General features: G+C 38.3%; 1 protein-coding gene across 1 annotated transcript in view; it reads right to left on the bottom strand.

Annotated features, from left to right (window-relative positions):
• Positions 1–22,635, bottom strand: part of OXCT1 (3-oxoacid CoA-transferase 1) — a gene marked incomplete at its 5' end in the record, with an annotated part of 95,967 nt that overhangs the window by 36,359 nt on the left and 36,973 nt on the right. The window contains 6 exons of the mRNA XM_026865807.1: positions 951–1,026; positions 1,798–1,870; positions 5,163–5,211; positions 5,876–5,970; positions 6,456–6,567; positions 11,444–11,551. Of these exons, the coding sequence (XP_026721608.1) occupies positions 951–1,026; positions 1,798–1,870; positions 5,163–5,211; positions 5,876–5,970; positions 6,456–6,567; positions 11,444–11,551 (513 nt within the window). The remainder of the gene's footprint in view (positions 1–950; positions 1,027–1,797; positions 1,871–5,162; positions 5,212–5,875; positions 5,971–6,455; positions 6,568–11,443; positions 11,552–22,635) is intronic.

The following is a 22,635-nucleotide window of genomic DNA, read 5'->3' as shown; positions in this document are numbered from 1 at the left end:
GACCCCATCTTCATTCCTTCTCACTAAAAGTAGCTTATGCTCCAGCTACCGATCCATGACTTGAGCGCTCCCAGGCCTGACATAGAAGTTGTACAGACTGCTCAGTTAAAGTAACACTTCTCCAACAGACAGGACATTCATTCAGGTTCTTTTCCTCCTCTACCGAGCTTTCAGTTTTTAAAGACTTTCCTGAGACCTTTAGCACTGATCAGACAGATAGAAATATGCCTCATTACCTTACATCTGGCTAAACTGTATCAGAAGATACCATATGGATAACTGTTGAAAATATCAAACTTGTAAACCATGTGAAAGATACATATGTTGTTTAATGTTAAAACATAAACTGTGTTCAAAGAATAGCTTCATGTCATCGGCTGCTTAAATAATACTGGGATTAGTTTATATTTCTATGGTTGAAACCTGTAGGACTAATTGGCTCAATATGATAGTATTGCTTCCTTCTAGATGTATTCAAAATGGCAATACTGTGATCTCTGACATGAACACTGAGAAAAATAATTCAGACATTATTTTATAATTTTATGAAGAGCTACATGCTATTTTACACCTTCAAGTTCTTGCTCCAGGTACAACTATACAAGAGTTGTCACTCTCAAGGAAAAGCATCAGTCCTCAGCAAAAAAGGTGACTTTTGGAGGGCACAGACCCAAGAAGAAGGAAAAAGGCTTACATAAATCATTTTAGCTTTTCACAATGCTTAGCCCAAGCATAATTTTAGAGGGCTGACTCCTGATAATTGATTGGTTGGTGCCAGAAATATGCAAGAAAACCGGTTAACCTTAAAGCTGTACATATCCTCTGTTTTAATGCTTGGAGCTTCACAACCCCCCCTTCTGCTTCAGCAATTTTCTCCTTTGTCTGACCTTCAACTACATTTATATTATCCTAAACACAGACCACTGACAGTAGCACAAACACCTACTTACAGGAATCATCCAGTTGGCCAGGTCACCATACTTAGACACCTGCATAGCTCCAAGCATTGTCAAATCAACATGGCCTCTGGCAACAGAAAGTGTGTAATTAGCATATCATGTTCAAGTAACAGCCCAGAAATCTTAACAAGCTTTTATTCATATTCCCATTACATCAATACAAAAACAACGGCATATTACAAAGGTAGCAACCATTTTGTCACACATGTAGTTGGGTTTTTTTTCCTCTCTAGATGTAATTGCTGATGTAAATTTTTCTGTCTGTCTACTGACCCTCAAAGACGTTACTACTTTTGCTTGGTTTTGGCTAATTGCATGCACAGTCAATCAGCTCTGAACTCATACTTTTAAGTGCACTCCTTCACATATTTACATGCACTCATTATCTTTCCAGAGCCATTAGGATTTAGTGTTTGTTTGCATCCAACCTCCTTCCCGAAAAACAAATAAAAAACAGGTGCAGATGGTGAATTTCCATTAGGGAGGTGGAATGAGGATCATAGTTGCAAGCTGAGCAAAGAGAATATACAGAGTGCAAGTACAGATTAGATACTTGGAAATGATCAAAAAGTAGTTGTTAAAACATAGTTATAAATGTGTTTATATATGGCCAGGTGGTGGTAGACACGAATATCACTACTGTATCTACTAGTTACAGTGTTTTTCTATTTCCAATAGCTAGACCTAATCCTCTGTAAACCATCACTGATTAAGTCCATGACCAATTTACAGGTTGTTAAATGTGAACTACATTTCAAAAAATTATTAGTCAGTTCAGTCACTGATTCAGTTTACTCTTTTCATGTTTCAAAAGATCAGGGTTTGTGTTGTTACGTACCCTCTTATCATTGCAAATGATTCATCACTAGAGAAATAGGAAGAACCTGGAAGAACAGTGACTGTCTCCTTACCTGTAAAAGAAATAAGCTATAGTATGTATACATTTTGTCTCTTTGACAAATGAAGTCACAGCTATTAACCAAAAAATAAATTCCTTTGCAATGTGTACAGCTATGGACCTGATTACACTTACTATGTCACCTGTAAACCTAATCAATCATAATGAATTCTGAAGCAGTTTGTTACAGTTTTTAATGATAGGCTTGCCTGAGCTTTGACCACCAGCAGTTCCAAATAAGACATGGCTGACACCAGAATCTCTGTGGATTTCAGTTTTATGCTCTATTCACCAAAAAAAAAAAAAAAAAATAGAAAAGGGCACTTTTAGGACACAGTTTGCAAGGAAGAACAAGCATACCAGACTGAACAGTCTAGAGTGATACTGATGTAGAATACAGAAAAACAAATGACAGATCTAGTCTACTCTTGCTTTGTTAAAATTGCACAAGAAAATGTGCTTCTGTGTGCTGTAATGTGCTCTGTACAGTGGTTGGGTCAACTAATGGACCACACATGGAAGTGTCTTATTTTCACTCTGTCCAGAGCCTTCTCTTTCCTCTCCTGCCAGCACTAAGCAACAACCATGTGTACAGAGTGCCTCTGGAAAGGCATAAGAAACACAGCCAAAGGTGAAATTACAGACCAGGCATGAGAAACTTGAGAAAGAAGACTTAGCACCAGATGACATTGTGAAGAAAAATTCAGTGTAACAACAAAGGGGAAGAGGAATGAGACATCATAAAAAAGTTTCCAGAAAACATGGAAAATGAGACAATGAGATTAACTAAGAGGATGCCAAAAGTGAAGGAATCACTGTAGGAAAGTTAAAACAGAGACCTAAGTTACTTGCTTTAACTTACTGAGTTTACTTGATGTATATTACATGCCAAGATATGGTATGGAAATTAAATTCTGACTCACAAAATAGTATAGAATTAAGGTCATACAAGTGGTCTTGCAGGCAGATCACAAGAATTCACCATGCTAACATCCCCACCTGCAGAGACTGCCTGAATTGACTCTCCCTATCAGGCACCCACCAAAGGTAGTGAAAGAGACAACATAGCCTGCAAGCAACAACATGGAACAAGAACCCTGGAATAAAGTGACAAGCTAAGGCAATGATGACAAGAAACAGACACAGGCTGAGGACCACAGAATAATGTAACAAGAGCAGTGTGTATTACCCACTTCTTGAAAATGCTCTCAGGAAGTCAGTACTTGTAAATATTACTGCTGCAAGACAGAAGTCTACCTTTCAATTACAGTGGGTATAAACCATGTGAGATACTCAGAAAGTGTGACAAACAAAAACCCCATACATATTTCAGAGAAATACAATCACATTTGCAGATAAAAATTTAGCAAAAGCTTGAACTGGGAGTGTATTCTGAGTATGATACCGGACCATTACATCAATGAATGTGAACAGAAAACCTACTCCCCTTCGCCATTTAGCTTCCATTTTCTTCACATGGTTTTATAGATTTGGCTGGAAAGCATCTAGAATAGTCTCATTCCAACTGTCAGTGGGATTTAGCAGCTTCTGAATGTTTTAGCAATGATAACAATAATAATTTTGGTGGTATAGCTGAGGTTCGCCTGTCCTGTGTCCTGTCTACTGCAGCTTCAGAGAAGATGAGAAGGTGCTTAACACTGGATTACCAATGCTGGCATAATCTGATTTCCATGTTGCATTCTGACATTCCACGTTACCTTCAACTCTGCAGGATTATCTCTTCAAAAATATTTATCAAGAATAAATAAAAATTCATGGTCATCTTGATATCCATATAAAAGCACAATATTTATCAAGTTCTTGGGTATTTTTTTCCATTGTCACTCTGTTAACATGTTCATTTCTAATGCACCCATATTAGAATTAAAATTCTAATGTGCATGTACATAATTTCACCTTTTATAGTAAATGTTTTTTACTCTATATGATTTTCCCTTCCAGTGACACCTTCCATAATTTACCTTTTTTTTTCTTAAAAAAAAAAGGACCTCAATTTCACTTAAAGCATTAATACAGCTCTCAAGTGTCTCTGACATTTTCCTTCATACAGTGTATCACAACAGTTACCTAGCTACTGGTGAAATGCTGGATTCAATTCCTTAATAATTTCTTATTCTGAATCAGAAGATGGCCTTAAATAACTCCTTATTAAAAACATAATACTGAAATAGGGGCAATAACATAGCAGTATGATAATGGTATCAATTAGTTAAACCAGGTAGCAAATGTTTCAAGTCAGTGAACAATTGCTGGACTGCACCCTGATATTAAATTAAAAGCTTGTTTGATGTCAGTTCTTTATCTCCTTTGACTTTTCAGAGTTTAATTGTGCTTGCTAACAGCCACTGAGAAGGGTACTGACTACAGATACATACACACCCATGCATATATGTGCATGTATGTATATGTATACATAAATAAAAAATATAAAATGCATAGGTTGTCCATATGAAAGAACAACTCTAAAATGTCAGCTATGGTTCTATAACCTATACCATTAACATCAATAAGAATTTATAAGGTGCCAAGTTTGGCACTTCTGTTTGTCACAATGCAATATATAGGTGTAATTTTACATGGAAACAGAACAGTGAGTGGCACAACGTTCCATGAAGAAAACAAAAATCAGACAGACTCACAAAACCATAAAAAGCTTAGATTTTTACACTGCATGGCTGCTTCTGAGGTTAAATGCCCAAAACCAGCTGGGCTAAAACAGTACGTGAGGGCTGGCATTCTTCTGCTAAAGCAGCAAAAGCAGCAGAGCCCTCTGGTGTGCCTAGTTCTGTATAGGGAGCTCTTTTCCCCTGTCTTGGCTACAGCTCCCTCTCCAAATGCAAATGAGTTGCATTCCTGGCAACTCGCTAGCCAGGAATAAATCAGGATATTATACACGCTATGTTTTAAAACACATCCCAAACATAAATAATTGAAAACTGTTTTCTGGAAGATAGAAGGTGAAAAGTAGCAGGTTAACAAATCCATGTTCGCATATAGGCTTCATAAACAATCTCACTTCTGAAAAGAAATATTTGACCCTCTACTGCCTGGCCCAAAAGAAAGCTTCATTCAGTAGCTACTAAAATGCTTGAAAGCGTAAGCTCTCTAACTAGAACATTAAACACCTCCATTGATAAAAAACCAACCTCCAATTAGAAGAAGTATATTAATATTTATAAGTAAATAAAACAGGAGTCTAGGTTCAAATACTGAATCAAAAGAAAATGTTTAGATTAATAATAAATAATATTTTCCATAAAGTACATTTCTTTAAAAGATTTTACCTGCATTAATCAGGTCTGGATCGACTTCATTTTCAAGTGGATAAGGACCCTGGCAACAACACAGACATATGTAAGCTTTATATTAAAATACCTTTGAGATACAATTCATAACGGTTTATTGCTTCTAATGCTTATTACTGAAAAAAAAGATCATTACGGGCATGTTTTTTTTAATCTTTAGCAGAACAACAATGCTGATGATACACGTCGCAGTTTACATCAACTAACGTATGAGGACTCATGGGCATATTGTTAGAGGCTGTTAGAATTACTAAATAACCATGAAGTGGGGGGTTTGTTTGGTTCATTTTTTAGAGTTTTTGGTTTTAGCCAAAGTGACAAACATTTTTCAGAAAAAGGTATGTAGGTGCAACTTGGTAAAGTCATACGACAGTAAAAATAATATTCACTTTAAACTTTACTTAAAATTATGTTTGATAAGGCTTAGAAGGATTTGTCTTGCAAACTATTGAAGGTTCTGTCTCCTCCCAGCAACACATGTACTTAAGAACAAAGTAGCACTAAAATTCCGAAATTAGTATTTCCTTCAAGACTTCCCTGCCCTACAATAAGAATTTTATTATCATGCAATACAGCATATATTTGAATATGATTTTTAGTGAAATAATAATTAAGTTGGGTGTGGGCTGGGAATGAAACCCAGTCACTGCAAGGTAAACTCACTGCAATAAGTGACCAAGATACATTCTTACCAAACCCAGGACTCCATTTTCACTCTGTAAGTGAACAGTTATGTCTGGACTGATGAAGTTACTGGCCAACAGTGGGATTCCAATACCCAGATTAGCTGAAGAGAATTGGTTAAGGCACGAACAGGAACATGCTTACAGCAAACTAGTAAATAAAAAAAGTTATCATTGTACTATGATTAGATTAGAGCTGTTCTCCTCACAAGCACTTTCATTTTCAGTTAGATTCCTCATATTTGTGATTAATTATTTTGCCTTTTAGACTAACTGCATTGTCAAATGTTTTACACGATTAAAAACAAACAGTACAAGTAAGCTTCATTTCCAATGTACATAAAGTTTTCAAGAAATGCTTGCAAAACATTCAACTGCTAGCAAACTCTCCAGATATGCCTGGATAAAAACTCCAGATACCCTATATTTTTAACATCCCCATCTATTTCAACAGGATGCTAAAAAAATGAGAAAATTCCAGGCTCTGGGAAAGACAACGAGCATGGCAATTAATATGTCTTAAACAAAACAGCTGCAGTTGTTGTTCTAGTGAGTTGTGATTTTAACCTACAGCACAGCTGAAGGATACCATACATGCCATCCTCAAATTCTAAAGCAGCTCGTCTGATGATCCTCTCCCTCACATTGTCTCCTTGCTTTTGTTTCGCTTTTGAATCTTCAGGCTTTCGGATTGATAAGCGCTGCAAAAGAAGTAATCATAAGTAAAGATTAGAATCCAGATTCTTGCTTCTCAAGACACAAAAGCCTGACTCATGATTGCACTGAGATACATGGTCTAACGTTATTTATCCATCTTCTACAAAAAAAAGACCTTTTATTCCATCAGTTCAAGCTTATTTAAACTAATGAAGACATCAAATATCCTCAACGATAGCCTTAGAGCAAAATGTTATTTCTTTGTATTACCAAGGCTAAGAGAGTACATGATACACAGACAAATGGTTAAGAAGGCATGAAGCATTAGTGCAAATACTAGCAAGTCTGAGATTCATTACCCCAGAGATACCTAAATAGATTTGTAAAATGTCAGCCTAAAATCAAATGCTCTCTTTCTACGTTCATTCAATTCAGTGGTGCTATTCTAGATTTATATGCATGAGACAGACAAATGCCAGTCATCTAAAGATACTGGGAGCTAAGCAACAAAGTTTTCAAATATAAATCTGTATAATCTTGCATAAATCTGCCTGAAGTTGTTTCCTGAGATTTCCTGGATTTAAGTTGATGCTTTCTAAATCCCATGTAGGTGAAAATGCCATGACATTCAAGAAGTTTGTAACACGTTTTTTGTAAATAATTGCTTACAGAGATTATGTTCTTTGCACACCTCTCCCATGCACATAAAACTGCTCTGGGCAACATTATGTCCTGCACTCCCGTATGTCTTCACATCCTCTCCTACTTCAGGCCATAACTAACACATCAGGTAAAATTATCCTCTGTTCCATTTCATCACCACAAAAGAATTTTTGCAGTGTCTTTTTTCCCCATGTTGGGGAGTCACTTTCATATTAGGCAGCCAGTATCAATCCTGTTGAATTTCCCAGCAACCTTCTTTTTATGCCTTGGCTGTTTTCCCTAGAACTGGTTCACTTGTGAGTTACGGAAAAGGTAAGAAGAATCACAAAGGGTTTCTCTGCAGCAAAGAGAAGGTTGAGGAGAAAGTACAACTTGCACTAGAGGGACCAGAAGGACTAGAAGGGCTGGTGGACGACATGGAGGTTGGAGGCTGACTAGGGCACAGTGATCATGAAATAATAGATTTCTCTATTCTTAGAGAGGTCAGGAGAGAGCTAAGCAGTACTGACATCCTGGACTTGAGAAGGGCTGACTTTGTCTTGTTTAGGCACCTGCTTGAAATGATCCCCTATGAGACTGTCCTGAAGGGTACAGGGGCCCAGGAAGGCTGGGCACTCTTTAAGAAGGAAGTGTTAATGACTCAGGAGCAGGCAGTCCCCAGGTGCTCTAAGAGAAGCTGATGATAGAGAAGACCACCCTGGCTGAACAGAGAGCTTCGGCTTCAACTCAGGGAGAAAAGGAGAGTTTACAGCCTTTGGAAGAAGGGGCTAGCCACTCACAGTGATTACAAAGAGGCAGTAAGGCTATGCAGGGTGGAAATCAGGAGGGCTAAAGCCCAACTGGAAATTAATTTGGCCTCTGCAATCAAGGATAACAAGAAAAGTTTCTGTAAGTATGTCAGTAGCAAAAGAAAGACCAGGGAGAGCCTCCATCCCCTGGTAACAAGTGATGAGGAGAAGGCTGAGGTGCTTAATGCCTTCTTTTGCCTCAGTCTGTAATAACAAGGTTAGTTGTATTGATGAAATCCAGCCTCCACAGCCAGAATACAGAGACTGGGAGAACGACCCCCCTGCAATCCAGGAGACAGTCAGTGACCTGCGGCATCACATAGACACACACAAGTCTATGGGATCAGACGGGATACACCTGAGAGTGCTGAAGGAGATGGCTGGGGTGCTTGCCAGGCCATTTTCTATCATTTACCAGCAGTCCTGGCTGACCAGGGAGGTCCCGACAGATTGGAAATTGGCCAGTGTGACGCCCATCTATAAGAAGGGTCAGGCAGATGATCTGGGAAATTACAGGCCTGTCAGCTTGACTTTGGTGCCCGGGAAGTTGATGGAGCAGCTCATCCTAAACACCATCATGCAACACATGGGGGACAACTAGATGCTCAGGCCCAGTCAGCATGGGGTTATGGAAAGCAGGTCCTGCTTGACAAACCTGATCTCCTTCTATGATAGAGCGACCTGCTTATTAGATAAGGCTGTGGATGTTGTTTACCTTGACTTTAGCAAGGCTTTTGACACCGTTTCCCACAGCATTCTCCTGGAAAAATTGACTGCTCGAGGTTTGGACAATCACACCCTTCGCTGGGTAAAAAAACTGTCTGGACGACTGGGCCCAGAGAGTTGTGGTGAACAGAGTTAAATCCAGCTGGTGGCCGGTCACAAGTGGTGTCCCCCAGGGCTTGGTTTTGGGTCCACTCCTGTTTAACATCTTTATTGATGATCTGGATGAGGGGATCGAGTGCACCCTCAGTCAGTTTGCAGATGACCCCAGTTGGGTGGGAGTGTTGATCTGCTCGAGGGTGGGGAGGCTCTGCAGAGAAACCTGGACAGGCTGGAGCCATGGGCTGAGCCCAACTGGAGGAGTTTCACTAAGGCCAGATGCCAGGGGCTGCCCTTGGGCCACAACAACCCCCAGAAGCGCTACAGGCTTGGGGAGGAGTGGCTGGAGAGCTGCCAGTCAGAGAGGGACCTGGGGGTGTCGATTGACAGCCAGATGAACAGGAGCCAGCAGTGTGCCCAGGTGGCCAAGAAGGCCAATGGCATCCTGGCTTGTGTCAGCACTAGTGTGGCCAGCAGGGACAGGGAAGGGATCTGACCCCTGTACTCGGCACTGGGGAGGCCACCCCTCGATTCCTGTGTTCAGTTCTGGGCCCCTCACTACAAAAAGGACACTGAATGACTCCAGCGTGTCCAGAGAAGGGCAACGGAGCTGGTGCAGGGTCTGGAGCACAGGTCGTAGGGGGAGCGGCTAAGGGAACTGGGGGGTTTAGTCTGGAGGAGGCTGAGGGGAGACCTCATCGCCCTCTACAGCTCCCTGAAAGGAGGGTGCAGAGAGCTGGGTTTGAGCCTCTTTAGTCTAGTAGAAAGCAACAGGACAGAGGGAATGGCCTCAAGTTGCACCAGGGAAAGTTCAGACCAGATATTAGGAAGCATTTCTTTACAGAACGGGTTGTTAGGCGTTGAAAGGGGCTGCCCAGGGAAGTAGTGGAGTCCCCATCCCTGGAGGTGTTCAAGAGTAGGGTCGATTTAGAGTTTTAAGGATATGCTGTAGGTGGGAACTGTGCTAGGAGAACGGTTGGACTAGATGATCTCCAGGGTACTTACCAATCTAGATGATTCTGTGACTCTGTGACCACATCTGAGCCAAATTAGGCAGGAACTGCTATTTAAAGCCAGTAATAATTATGACAGACTAGCTTCTCGTTATTCTCTTTATTCCTCATCTCTCTTCTTACTACTTATCATACTCAATGCTTTCATGTGTACAGTCACTTCCTTTATATATAACCTTTTATGGAAGAGTAAATAAACCTGCCATTTCCTTCCTATACTTCTGTTAATGAGAGGCACCACTGCCAGAGTTAAAAAATTACACAAACAGAATGAATCTCTGTTACAACTATGCTGTACAGTTTATAGCACCTTTTTTTTCCTCCCCTTCTCACTTCCTTTTTTTCTTAAGCATATAGGGAAGGGGACAGTTGGCTAGGTAGATGTATTCACTTATACAGGCAAGCCAAAGAAAATCAGGAGTATAAAGGTGTCCCTGGACAGAGTCACCTCTTCATCCACTGACAAACTGCAATAAGAATAGCAGTTTAATAAATTCAAAATTAATTTATCTCATGAAAGGTAAAGCTTTTCTGTGAGATATTACATCAGTTCAGAATAAGGAAACAGGCCATTAACTGCAGTCTAACACAACATGCCCAAAGAGGGGAAAAAAAAAAAAAAAAGTTTGACACAACTGTTTCCAGTCAATACTCAACAATATGCAATATGCTTCCACAGAATGAACAGATACAAGAGGAAAAAAAGGGGTTTTAACCTTAACATTCATAAAAGAGTCTACTCAGAGAAAAGGTCTTGTGTGACTTGCTAGAACTTTGTGACTTGGTTTTAATAATAAAAGTTTAATTATTACAATTCCTTTCTGCACTTTTTTTTCTCAAGATGTTTTTTTTCCTTTGTGTCATATATCTCCCCCTCTACCAGCTCTTCTGATGAAATTTTGAATAATTCCCACCTCCAGACTATGGAGACACAGGAGAAACACAGAATTTTCAATGCACTTTAAGAGCACTGTCACATCACCAGAATGAATAAAGGGACATAGCTTGAGTGAGGCAAAACCACAGAAACAAAGAAAATTACATAATCATCTTTTTCTTGGATGTTTTCAGTGCCAGAATATTATTGCTGCGTTTTTTAATACTTACTGACATCTTTTATTCAGATCAGAAATGCCACTGGCTAAAAAAGTTCCCGATTAAAGAAAAGGAAGGTTCTAGGACCTCTGCAATGTAATGTAATTCAATACAAGGCACAAAAGGGGCTGAGAATGGCCCTACATGCCCATGTCAAAAGCTCTCAGGTAGAAAACAAAGTATCTAATTGTCAATGCTTGCTGTTAGTCTAGGTGTTCACCTTGTGTCCACAGAAGATGAACTGAGAAAAGAAAGGAGAACGAATTGGCATTTTCCATCAAACTTTCAACTGCCTTAAAGCCATCCAGGACTACAGGCAGTTGAGAGACTTGAGCTGTAAGAAACAAGGCTCAATTCTCAGGCCCCCACCTAACTAATAACTACCTTAATACCTACCTAAACTCCAGTACTTAGAAAAATTTGACAGGTCTTTCTCATACTATTTTCCCAGTGTCAAGACTTGGTGGCTAGAGCAATAACCCTGCATATTCTAAAATACACCCCAAGCTGAAATGTGACCAAAAAGCTCAGCTACTTACTTCAATTCTCTTCTCAAACTTCTCTCCTTGTATAAGACGATCAACATAGATTTTGGGAACATGAATGTCTTCTGGGGCAAATGCTCCTATATCAACAATTTCTTCCACCTACAGAGAGAAAAGGGAAAGTGAATATATTTAGAGTAAAGTATTCACAGGGAGATTTTATTAGCAATGAAGTTTTAATATTCAATACACAGTGGACAAAATACATACACTCTTTAAAACAGGCTATTTTAGAAGCTGATCTTTCCTCTTCTTTCAAATTATACTTCTACATACAAATGGAAAGCAGTTATGTTTTAACAGCCTAATTTGTACAGCCACCTTGAAGATATATACCACATAGTTACATCAATTGTTTGTACCTACAAATAGATTCTATTCAAGTAGAAGGAAACAATATGCTGCTAACAAAATGTCAAGAGTACAAAGCAGAAGTATGAAGCTGGCTTGAAGTTTCTCCACAGTGTACTCAAAAATAAAACTGAAAACACTGGTTTGTGTAAAATTGAAAGCAGCCATCACAAGTGAAGCAACATTAAAGAGCTTAAAATTCAATTTGACATCCTACTGTTACTGCACAATATGATCAATAATAAAATCTATAGTACATCTGATAGACAATTACGCTCCTACTGTACCTTACAGTTTGGCAATAAACAAACAAACAAATCCACCCTAAAAGCAGTAGAGGGAGAGGAAAAAATAACAAACTAAAGATCATAGGATCAGTCTCAGATGATACTTAAAAAAATCCCTGGGAGTAAACAGACAGGAAGAGACAAGTTATGAAAACTGTAAGGCAAAGGTGGAAGGAAGAGGCAATAACAGCCACAGTGACACCAAGCTCAAGCGTCCACAGAAAGCAGAGTCACACATCCAGAATGTCCTTATCCACAAGATAAGTAGAGACAATCAAATCAATATCTTAAAAGTTCAGACTACAGTATTCACAAAAAAAATTGTGCAATTGCATCCATGCCCTATCTTACCTGAACATTATTATTTTATACATTAATTTTAAAATTAAGATGGAGACCAAGTCAAACACTAGGTAAAATGAAAAATATCGTGAAGCACACAGCTGAAGCACACTGCACTTTCGGTGCTGTGACTACTATCAGAACATGCTCAAAAGGGAGAAGAATCAGAAGACAAGACTTTTCAATAAAGCCAATACACAAGCAAATGATCTGCTACCAGCAGAATTCCCAAATTCATCTTTTCTAATTAAATTTGTCTTCACTTATTAGGTGGAAGATTAGGTCTGGAGAATACTAATTGCTATTGGTTTGAACTTTCTCATAAAAACCCTACAATTATTTGCTGCAGTAGGTGAGATTATATACCCAAAATCTTTGCAGGCACAATTCAACCAACTTCAACAGAATTACGCTGTCAGAAAACTTGACACTGTATCTCTTTCCCCCCACAGAATACACAGAATAAATACTAGTCACCCAATTCCCTTAATTGATTAGTATTTTGTCCCTTTGGAAACTGCAGTCAGTATTATTTCTGTATATTATCCTAAATGAACACAGACAAACTATTTTGTCCTGGGGATTTCAAATGAGCCTAAGAATCCCTGCAGACTGAAGCACCTTTGTATTCACAGGCAGCCCCCCATTACTCTTACTGGTGTTTCGCAATTTCCATGTTCTACCATTATGTGACATAAGCATCAAACATAATTAAAATTAAGTATGTTAAAATATCTATATAGCAATAAAATTGAATTCTGTAAAGGGATTAAAAATTTGCATGTAATGTCTGCAAGAATACACATCATCCAGTGCTGCAAGTAAAATTAATCAGCATGTTTATATGAAAATGAAAGAATTCACACAGGGGAAGTACAAATGTCATTCAATTGCTCCAACTCTCTCTCCCAGCTCTACTAACAGGGCACTAGATGATACTACAGATGAGACACAGCAGAAAGGCTGCCAGCAGCCTCCATCAGTATTGCCAACACTGCTACCACAAATGAAGCTGGGCCAACGAAAGTGAAACTGGGAAATCTGATGGCTATGAGAATCAGAAACTTAACTTTCTGTGACCACTGCAAGACATAACCCAAGCATCTTTCTAGATAAAAATGATAATGCAAAAATAAATAGTACCATAGCTGGGCATATTCACTTCCCTTTCAGGTTCCATATTCCTTTATGAGTCTTTCCTGTAACACAATCTACAGACTAAGCCTCAATGAGAAATGCAGGAGAGCATCTTAATGAGAGAGAGCATATTAATGATTAAGGAGATATAATGATTATTGATTAAGGAGATATAATGATTATAATGATAGGAGATATAATGATTAACAATTAAGGAGAGCATATTAATGATTACAAGGATGTGTGTGAGTTTTCTTCCTGTTCTGCTCTCCATCTTATCTATCCTCCTGTTCTTTCTTCTCTCTACTTACCTTGCCTCACGCTTTATTTTGTCACGTACAGAAGAATCCCTGTAAACATCAAAAATCATTATGTGGCATCCCACCCAAGAGACACAAAATCTGGCGAAGCATACAGAAGGAACTAACTAGGGCAGACCACCTCCTTCATTTTTTTTTAATTAGCAAATCAAAATACTCTGGTACAATGCCTTGATCACATGTGTTCATTTTAAATCTTAACTTCATCAATGTGACAGAAGACCTTTGCTACACAGGGAAAGCTAAAGAGTAACTTCAAGAGACCATATGGGCTGAGTTCCTTCACCTGGGAAGGTTCTGATGCATGATTCAAACATCTTTTCATTGTTTCAACAGTTTCACAGTGTTGGTTTTCTTCCTAGGTATAAAAGGTCTTGCAAATCTTGTCTGGTTGCTGACAATGGGAGCAGAATGAATAAATTCAATCATTTCTGAACACTGGTTTATCTGCAAGTACACTCAGAACATGAAAGCTGTTCTCTGCTATGATTCACAAGAGCCTTCTGCCACTCCTTTTGGTATCAACACTCACAGAATCAATGGTCATTTGTTTCACAATACCATTTCCTTCTGTAATCTACATCTACTTTACTCTTTTTAAAGTAGTTTTGGGTTATTTTTGCTTATGGAAATTCAGCTACTCTTCTACAGTTTTAACTGAGAATTTCTGAAAGCTTCCAGAGAGAGAAAGGGATCCTCAAAGGTCATGGACTTCCAGTAAGAAAGATACAGAACTCCGGTTCTTGACCAAAAACTGGCATGGAAATTACAATGACACAACTATTCATACCAAATCACTTGAAAATAAAAAGGTCCTTCCTTTGAGTATGTACCTTTTAACCTATTTCTGCAGCCTGATTAGGTCCTTTATGATACATTAAATGTTTTCAGCTGTTTCAGTTATAAGTCTCAGTTTTCATAAAAGTAAGCTATAACGAGAAATGACAATGTAATTCCTTATTATGGAAAAAAAATTGAAAATGTGCATGTGTGGGTAGGTGAGAGAGAGATTGGGGGAGAGAGAGAGCTTAACAAAACCTATCAATTTTTAAGTAGCTTATTTTTACATTGGTTTTATTAAATCTCTCTATCACTATCTTAATTATCCTAGTACACTCCAGTTCTTCAAACTGAAATAATAAAAATACTCAGCAGACCATAAATAGAATAAAACATTACAACTGGTCAAACGTTCAAAACAGCAGAAGAATGAAATCAAATTTAGCCCCTTAGATGCTCAAGATAAACTCATTAGAGCAGTTACTGTCAGTTACTGAAAGCGTCAGGATGTCACCGCAAAATTCATCGTAACATTTATAAAATCCTAAGAAGCTAAAAAATATAATTTAAAAAACACAGTAAGGGCTACAAGGAAAAGTTGTGTGTGTCTAGTTCACTCGAGATCACAGAAACGGTAATGAACCACTCCTCATGGCTAATGACGAGGAAAAAAAAGTATTAATTTTAATTGTTTACACTGAATTTGACAGAAAACTTTGATATTGTAAACTAGTGGAATACACTCTGAAAATAGGTCAATGGAAATTAAGAACACAGTATACAAACTGATTGGGCTACAGGAAAAGAACAAAGCATGTTAATATTTACTCAGTTCTGCCTGCATGCAAGGACATGAAACAAGATCTTCTGAGTTCAATTCTGTCCTTTTCTGACTCTAAGATCAGCCAGACCATGAAATTTCTACTACTGCCAAACTCCTATGGTAATGAAATGACAGTCAATAGCCATCCTGAAGAAAAGACTTTTACAAATTTAAAAAGCAAGCAACTACTAAGTAGTCTGATAAAGGCATCTTGGTCAATAATCATGTTACACATACATCAGATTTGGAATAAATGTCTTCATAAGCATACTGAGGGGCAAGGGAACAGTAAAAATTTGTAAAGTTCAGATTTATCAGAGAATCTTTACCCTAATGAGACTGATCTGGGTCACTCTGAAGGTCCATTTAGTCCCATAACCCTTCTGCTTGGGAAAGAAGAGAAGCTTAAAAGACAGCGTGGTGTTTCTGGTTATATTCTCTAGCTTCTAGCAACGTGTAGTTTAAGGACATCCTCAGTCAGAGGCTGGACATAGACCATCTTGTTTCATAACTTCTGATGGACCATGAATTTTTCTAATAGTTTTCCTGGAACCCAAAAGACTCTATCATTGCATTTCTATAATGTAACTAGTATGAAAAACATTTCTTATTATCTTTTGTCATTTCACTGTGTGCTTTTGTGCGCTCTCTTTGCAATACAGGAATAGCACACATTAGTTCATTTGCTTGTTCCATACCAGTAAAGATCCTACGGTTTTTGTTTTTGTTTTCTAGTAGACTCTTACCCTCTGTGAACACCACAGAGAAAAACAGTGAGGTGTGTTGCCAGTATGTCATATCTGATCATTAGGGAAGCAAAGATGACATAAATCTCCTAGGTTTGTCTTCAGAGTTTTCATCGTGTAGCTACAGATCCTCATAAACTAGAAGCCCATGCTAGATTATACTCATTTCACCTTTGTTTTCTCTATTCTAAATCTCAATCACCTCCACTTTTAGTTACCCCAGGCTTAATTTCTCACACTTCTCTGCACCTGCTGCCTGTTTCTTCCAACTGCCCCTTACCATTCCATGCATTTAACCTCTTCCTCCATTCTGTACTGCTGACAGCAAAGGAGATAGAATACACTAAATTACTTGCTCTAGGTACTCACACATAGCAGTTCTGGGATGCCAACTGCAAAGAAATGAGGAAGTGTACTTGATTATCTGAAAAAGCTATCTGTATGTAAAACTGTGTGCATGCATGAAAGAATGTAAAAAATTTAACCAGCAGGCTCCGAAAAAGTTCTATCATATACACAGAACTATACTTCAGAAATTTTTAAGCTAGTCACATTTCAAGAACATGTTCAAAGGCAGAAGATACTGAAATTTCTCAAAAGAATAATCCTAAAAAAAAAATCATTCTCAAAACAATGTATTTTCACCTTTTTTTTTTTTTTCTTATAACTTGTAATTTTTACACAAAATAAAAACTCTCTTAGGCAGACTCACTTAAATCACAACAGAAGCGATTTTTCAATCACAACAGAAGCTACTTCAACAATAAATGTCTGGTATCAACCATGCCTATAAATATGTTCTGTAAAAATGTACTCTGTAAGTGTATACTGAAACTTGCAGGTTTTTCCTCAAGCAAAGTAGATAATGAAGAAAAAAAGCAAAGCTTGATGACTATTACTGGTTACTGTATTAAATTGATGGAATTGCTTGTTTGACAACTTGCACAAGTAGGTCTACATAATTCTGTATGGATCAAAAGCAAAAGTGATAAATGATAGCCGTTTTCTTGATTCCTTAAATTCATTCATTTGGATTTTACACTGGTCTTCTAATGTAAAATTACCTGCAATGTAAGTATGAGAGAATTAAGATCCAGCAACCTACCAATCCTGGTACTACCAACCAACCCAGACTCCTGCTGCAGGCACACCTAAGGAGTGATTACTTCCTAAACCTTTCTTAAAATCTGGTTGTTTTGATATAAGCCTTTAAAGAACTCATGCTGTTAGTGATCATGTTTTGTGATTTGTGCTTTCTTGATAAAATGAGGTGATTTCATAGTGCTCAGTAATTATTTTTACTATACTCAACTGGATGATAGCAGTAACAACAAAAATAGGAACATAATTATGTTCTTTTAATTGTAAAGTTCCCAATTTGTATTTAAGTACCTAAGTTCTTAAGACAAAAAGAAACCATCCACATGAAATACATGTAAAATTGCCTCCTTGGATCCAGAAAAGGCAATTTCAGGAAATACTATTTTAGATTACATTATGTAATTATTTTTCAAGCAAATAATGAGAATAATGGGAGAAGAGCCAGAAGAAAACAAACAAAAGCCCCACTGGTGAACACAGTCTTAATTTATTAGGGGCTAGCTAATGGCAAAAAAACCTGCTTAAGCTGTACAAGGTACCTCTGCTGAATAAGGTAATTGACCACATCCCAAATCTTTCCATTCCAGAACAGAACAGAACAGATGCTAACATTAACTCTGCTGGAATCATAGCATTCAACTCTTTTTGCAAACAAACTGTAAGTTACTTTAAATACATTATTTCTGTACTTCGTTACTTATTTTCAAAATACATTAGGTTGAAAGCCTTTGAACTGATTAGAAGGCAAAAATAAGTAACTGACATTTTTTTATTCACGAAGAATTGAAATCTAAAAAAAATAGCTTTAATCTCAACAGAAGATTTTATTTTCTTATTCATATCAGAGAAATGACAAATGAAAAGAGAATGAAAGAGATCTTGTCTCCTACACATTCAAAGAAATGTAACTTAAAGGTCATGAGATAAATTTAAGCTTTACTTTCAAAAATTAACTAACAGGAATTTAAGTACTGAAGGGAGAGGTAGAAAAGTAAAAAAAAAAAAAATAAAAATCAGATCTTTAATTGCACTATCCAAGAAGGACTTCTTTGTATTTTCCAGGCTATGAAAGACCAACTAAACCACCCACAAATTCAAGGAATACCTCTAAGGATCAGACCAGAGCACACTAAGCAGGAGACATATAGGAAGGAAAACAGGGTAAAACAATCTATTAGCAGCTAGTTTGTAACAAATTATGTTGCTGGTTCTCTCTGGTAAGAAACCCCTTAGATATTTCACTAAAGGCAAGAAAAGACACATCATCTGAAAATGGCACTTTATGTGCGCACATGTATTAGTTATTCTCCTTATTACAGACATTCATTATAGACAGTGGTAATTCACAAAGATTTCTGAAAACTACATGCTACTACTTTCTTTCTCAGTGAGGGATCAGTGTGGTGCATTTCACCTTCAAAATCATAGCAGATATTCTAACACCCACCATTCCCTGCCACCCCCCACCCCCCAACATTCAGTACCTGTAAAAGTTTTCCATGGAGTTAAGGAAGAAAGTAGTCAAGAGTATTTTTCAAGGAAAGGATTGGAAGAAAGAAAATTGACATGCGTCCTAAAAACTTTCAACAGATAAATCAGAAACCACAGGAAGGTGTGTTATGAAGAGATTCTAAGTAACAAATTTTAAGAATAAAACTTTTCTTAATCATTATCCTTCCTGAAAGCTGCCTGGAAAGGAGAACACTGAACACACATGGAAATAAAAAACAAGAATAAAGTGCTTCACAGAATCAAAACCATTATTTGATACTGAAACAGGCAGAAACATCAGTCCTTCACACCATGAAAGTAAGTTTTTGCTTATCACAGCCTAATGAGAAGATTCTCATTTCTTTCCCTCTAGCAATGGTGAAAATTGTCTTTAGAATCACAGAATGGTTTGGGTTGGAAGGGACCTCAAAGATCATCTAGTCCCAACCCCCCTGCCATGGGCAGGGACACCTTCCACTAGACCAGGTTGCTCAAAGCCCCGTCCAGCCTGGCCTTGAACACTGCCAGGGAGGGGGCAGCCACAGCTTCTCTGGGAAACCTCTGCCAGTGTCTCACCACCCTCACAGTGAAGAATTTCTTCTTTACATCTAATTCAAATCTAACCTCTTTCAGTGTAAAACCATTAGCCCTCATCCTATCCCTACACTCCCTGATAAAGAGTCCTTCCCCATCTTTCCTGTAGCCCCTTTAAGTACTGGAAGGCCGCTATAAGGTCTCCCCAGAGCCTTCTCTTCTCCAGGCTGAACAACCCCAACTCTCTCAACTTGTCCTCATAGGGGAAGTGCTCCAGCACCCTGAACATCTATGTGGCCTCCTCTCGACTTGCTGGAATAGGTCCATGTTCTTCTTATGTTCGGGGCCCCAGAACTGGACACAGCACTGCAGGTGGGATCTCACAAGAGTGAAGTAGAGTGGGAGAATCCCCTCCCTCAGCCTGCTGGCCACACTTCCCTTGGTGCAGTTGGTTTTCTGGTTTGCGAGCGCACATTGCTGGCTCATAGTCAGTTTTCCATCCACCAGTACCCCCAAATCCTTTCTCCTCAGGGCTGCTCTCAATCCACTCATCACCCAGCCTATATTTGTGCCAGGGATTGCACTTGGCCTTGTTGAATTCCATGAGGTTCACACAGGCCCACCTCTCCAGCCTGTCCAGGTCCCTCTGGATGGCACACCCCTTCACTCCAGCACATCGACTGCACCACACAGCTCGGTGTCATCAGCAGACTTGCTGAGGGTGCACTCGATCACACTGTCCATGTCTTCAACAAAGATGTTAAACAGTGCCAGTCCCCACATTGAGCCCTGAGGAACACCACTTGTCACTGCTCTCCACTTGGACATTGAGCCGTTGACTGTAACTCTTGGAGTTCAACCATCCAGCCAATTCCTTATTCACTGAGTGGTCCATTTGTGAAATCCATGTCTCTCCAATTTAGAGACAAGGACGTCATGTGGGACAAATGCTTTGCACAAGTCCAGGTAGATGACATCAGTTGCTCTTCCCTTACCCACCGACGCTCTAACCCCATTATAGAAGGCCACCAGATTCATCAGGCTCGATTTGCCCTTAGTGAAGCCATGTTGGCTGTCACCAATCACCTCCTTATTTTCCATGTGCCCTAGCATAGTTTCCAGGTAGATGGCACAAGTGATACCCAAAGCCATAACAAGTATGACCTCTAGTCTGATCATACCACAATTTCTATTCTGTCTCTGTATTTATTATCAGGCAGCATAACCACCAAAGCAGATCAAGGCACTATCAACTGGCTTAAAATTCCCAATAGAATGCTTACACAACTAATTTAAACACTTTTTATATATAAACTGTTTGTGTTTTTAACCATTTCCTCTCCAGCCCAATCAAAATAGAAATACATTAAGGACAGGTTTCTTCTGTCTCTGATTCCTCTGAATTGCTGAAAGAAAAATTCATCACTCTCATAAACCTTCACATTAATTCACTACTTTTTCTTCTTCTTGTGTCTGAATATCCAGACAAGGTTTTTAAGTGGGTGGTTGGTGGCCAACTTCTTACAACTCATCTGGTTCTCCCCTTTCCCATAAATCTTCTGGCAGACATCTAAATCGGACACCTTTGGTTAGCTTATGTTCAACCTTGATGCAATCTGATGGAATTCACTGCAAACAGCAGTTAATTTCAACTTGTATGATGGCTCAATTTAGTCCCTTAAACCTGGAGTTTCATAAAAACCCTAATTAGTTCATTGCATGAACACAAGGAGAAACTGAGTGTATACATAGCTCAGGAAAATTAAGGGATAGTCTGCTTTGGCATGCATGGGGGACAGGAGTCTTATTGCTGGTGGCAAAGGCAAACACAAATCACATAACCACTCCTAATATCTTACAGGAGATGACCAAACATGACAGCATCAAGAATGTGCTGCTGTCTGAGCTAGGAAGTGTGTTTCTCAGCTGGCCTCATCTCAAGATCTTCCAAAAGCTACAGGACTTTTCAAAACACACAATTAAAAAAAAAAAACCCAAAACAACCATAAATCCCAACAGTGCAAAGCAACAGATATAAAGGTGCATAACAACTTGCCTAATTCACTTAAAAGAACAAGGGAGAATCATGAAACGTAAGTATAACTTCCATTGCTCTGGAATGCAAATAAGCAAATAAGGTTTTTCTATAAAGCAATTAAACACAGTTCTGGTAAAAAATGGAAGACTAGGCGACTTTCAAATAAACACCAGGAAACTGTTTGAGAGACAGAAATAGAAAACCACTCCATGGTCCTCATCCATTCTTTTATCATCTTCTGCAGCCTGAAAAATCAGCATGATTTGAAGTCAAGACAGTCCTGGTATCTCAACCATTTACTTCTCTTTAAATCCTCACTTTCTTCACTGAATAATTCTATTCTATAGCATTTGCAGGGAAGGATGCAGCAAGAGAAGTCTAAAATCTGAGCTACCGATTCAAACAATTACTCTGACACTGTAGCTTTTCTAATCTCAATGTTTTGACCACCTGAAAAAATGCATTTGTTTCATATCAGTGGGCAATTACTTGCATTGTCAAATTTTTCTAAGATTTTCAGTTTGAATGTTCAATCTTTCTCATTTTGTACTAGAAATCTCCATCAGAAATGTAATAGCCAGAAAACAAATTATTGCTTTAAGATATAAATTAATGTATGTATGCATATAAATTCCTTGAGTCATGCCTAAAACTTTCTCTGCATCATCTCTGCAGTGATATAATAATTTGCAATTTCAAATGCAAAGATTGATAAATCATTGATTGACTGATTAATGGATCTTACACACAGAGCAGTGCGTAAGAATTACCATCAATTTATTATACGTATTAGCACATACAATAAAAAGTTAAATCTATGGTAATTTAAATTCTATTAATTTTCAAATTCTCATTATTCAGAACATGAGTACTGTTAATGAAAGGTACTTCAAATGCACAGTATATCAGGCTTTCTACAAACTGTTATTAAAAAACTCTGGATTTAGCATTAGGAGAAAATAGAGGCTTTCCAATCATTTTCTCCAGCACATGGACTTCCTGGCAATCTGCAGTATCTACTGATCAACCATGGACTTGCTTTAGTTTGTTCTTTTTGAATGTCACATTTGTTCTTAACATATGTGACAAGGATAAAAGGGTTTCTTTCACTGAATATTATATTCACATCTGCAGTTAACTTCTGAAGCTGAATGCTGAGAAAGCTCATGATATTCATTCAAGAAAGTATCAATTTAGAAAGGAATAAAATTTAAGAGACAGATAAAAACAAATTCA

Source organism: Athene cunicularia, assembly GCF_003259725.1.
Source record: "Athene cunicularia isolate RWA chromosome Z unlocalized genomic scaffold, athCun1 chrZ_part1, whole genome shotgun sequence".
Lineage (NCBI taxonomy): Eukaryota > Metazoa > Chordata > Aves > Strigiformes > Strigidae > Athene > Athene cunicularia.
The sequence above is the reverse complement of the archived record's forward strand: the minus strand, read 5'-3'. Positions and strand labels throughout refer to the sequence as shown.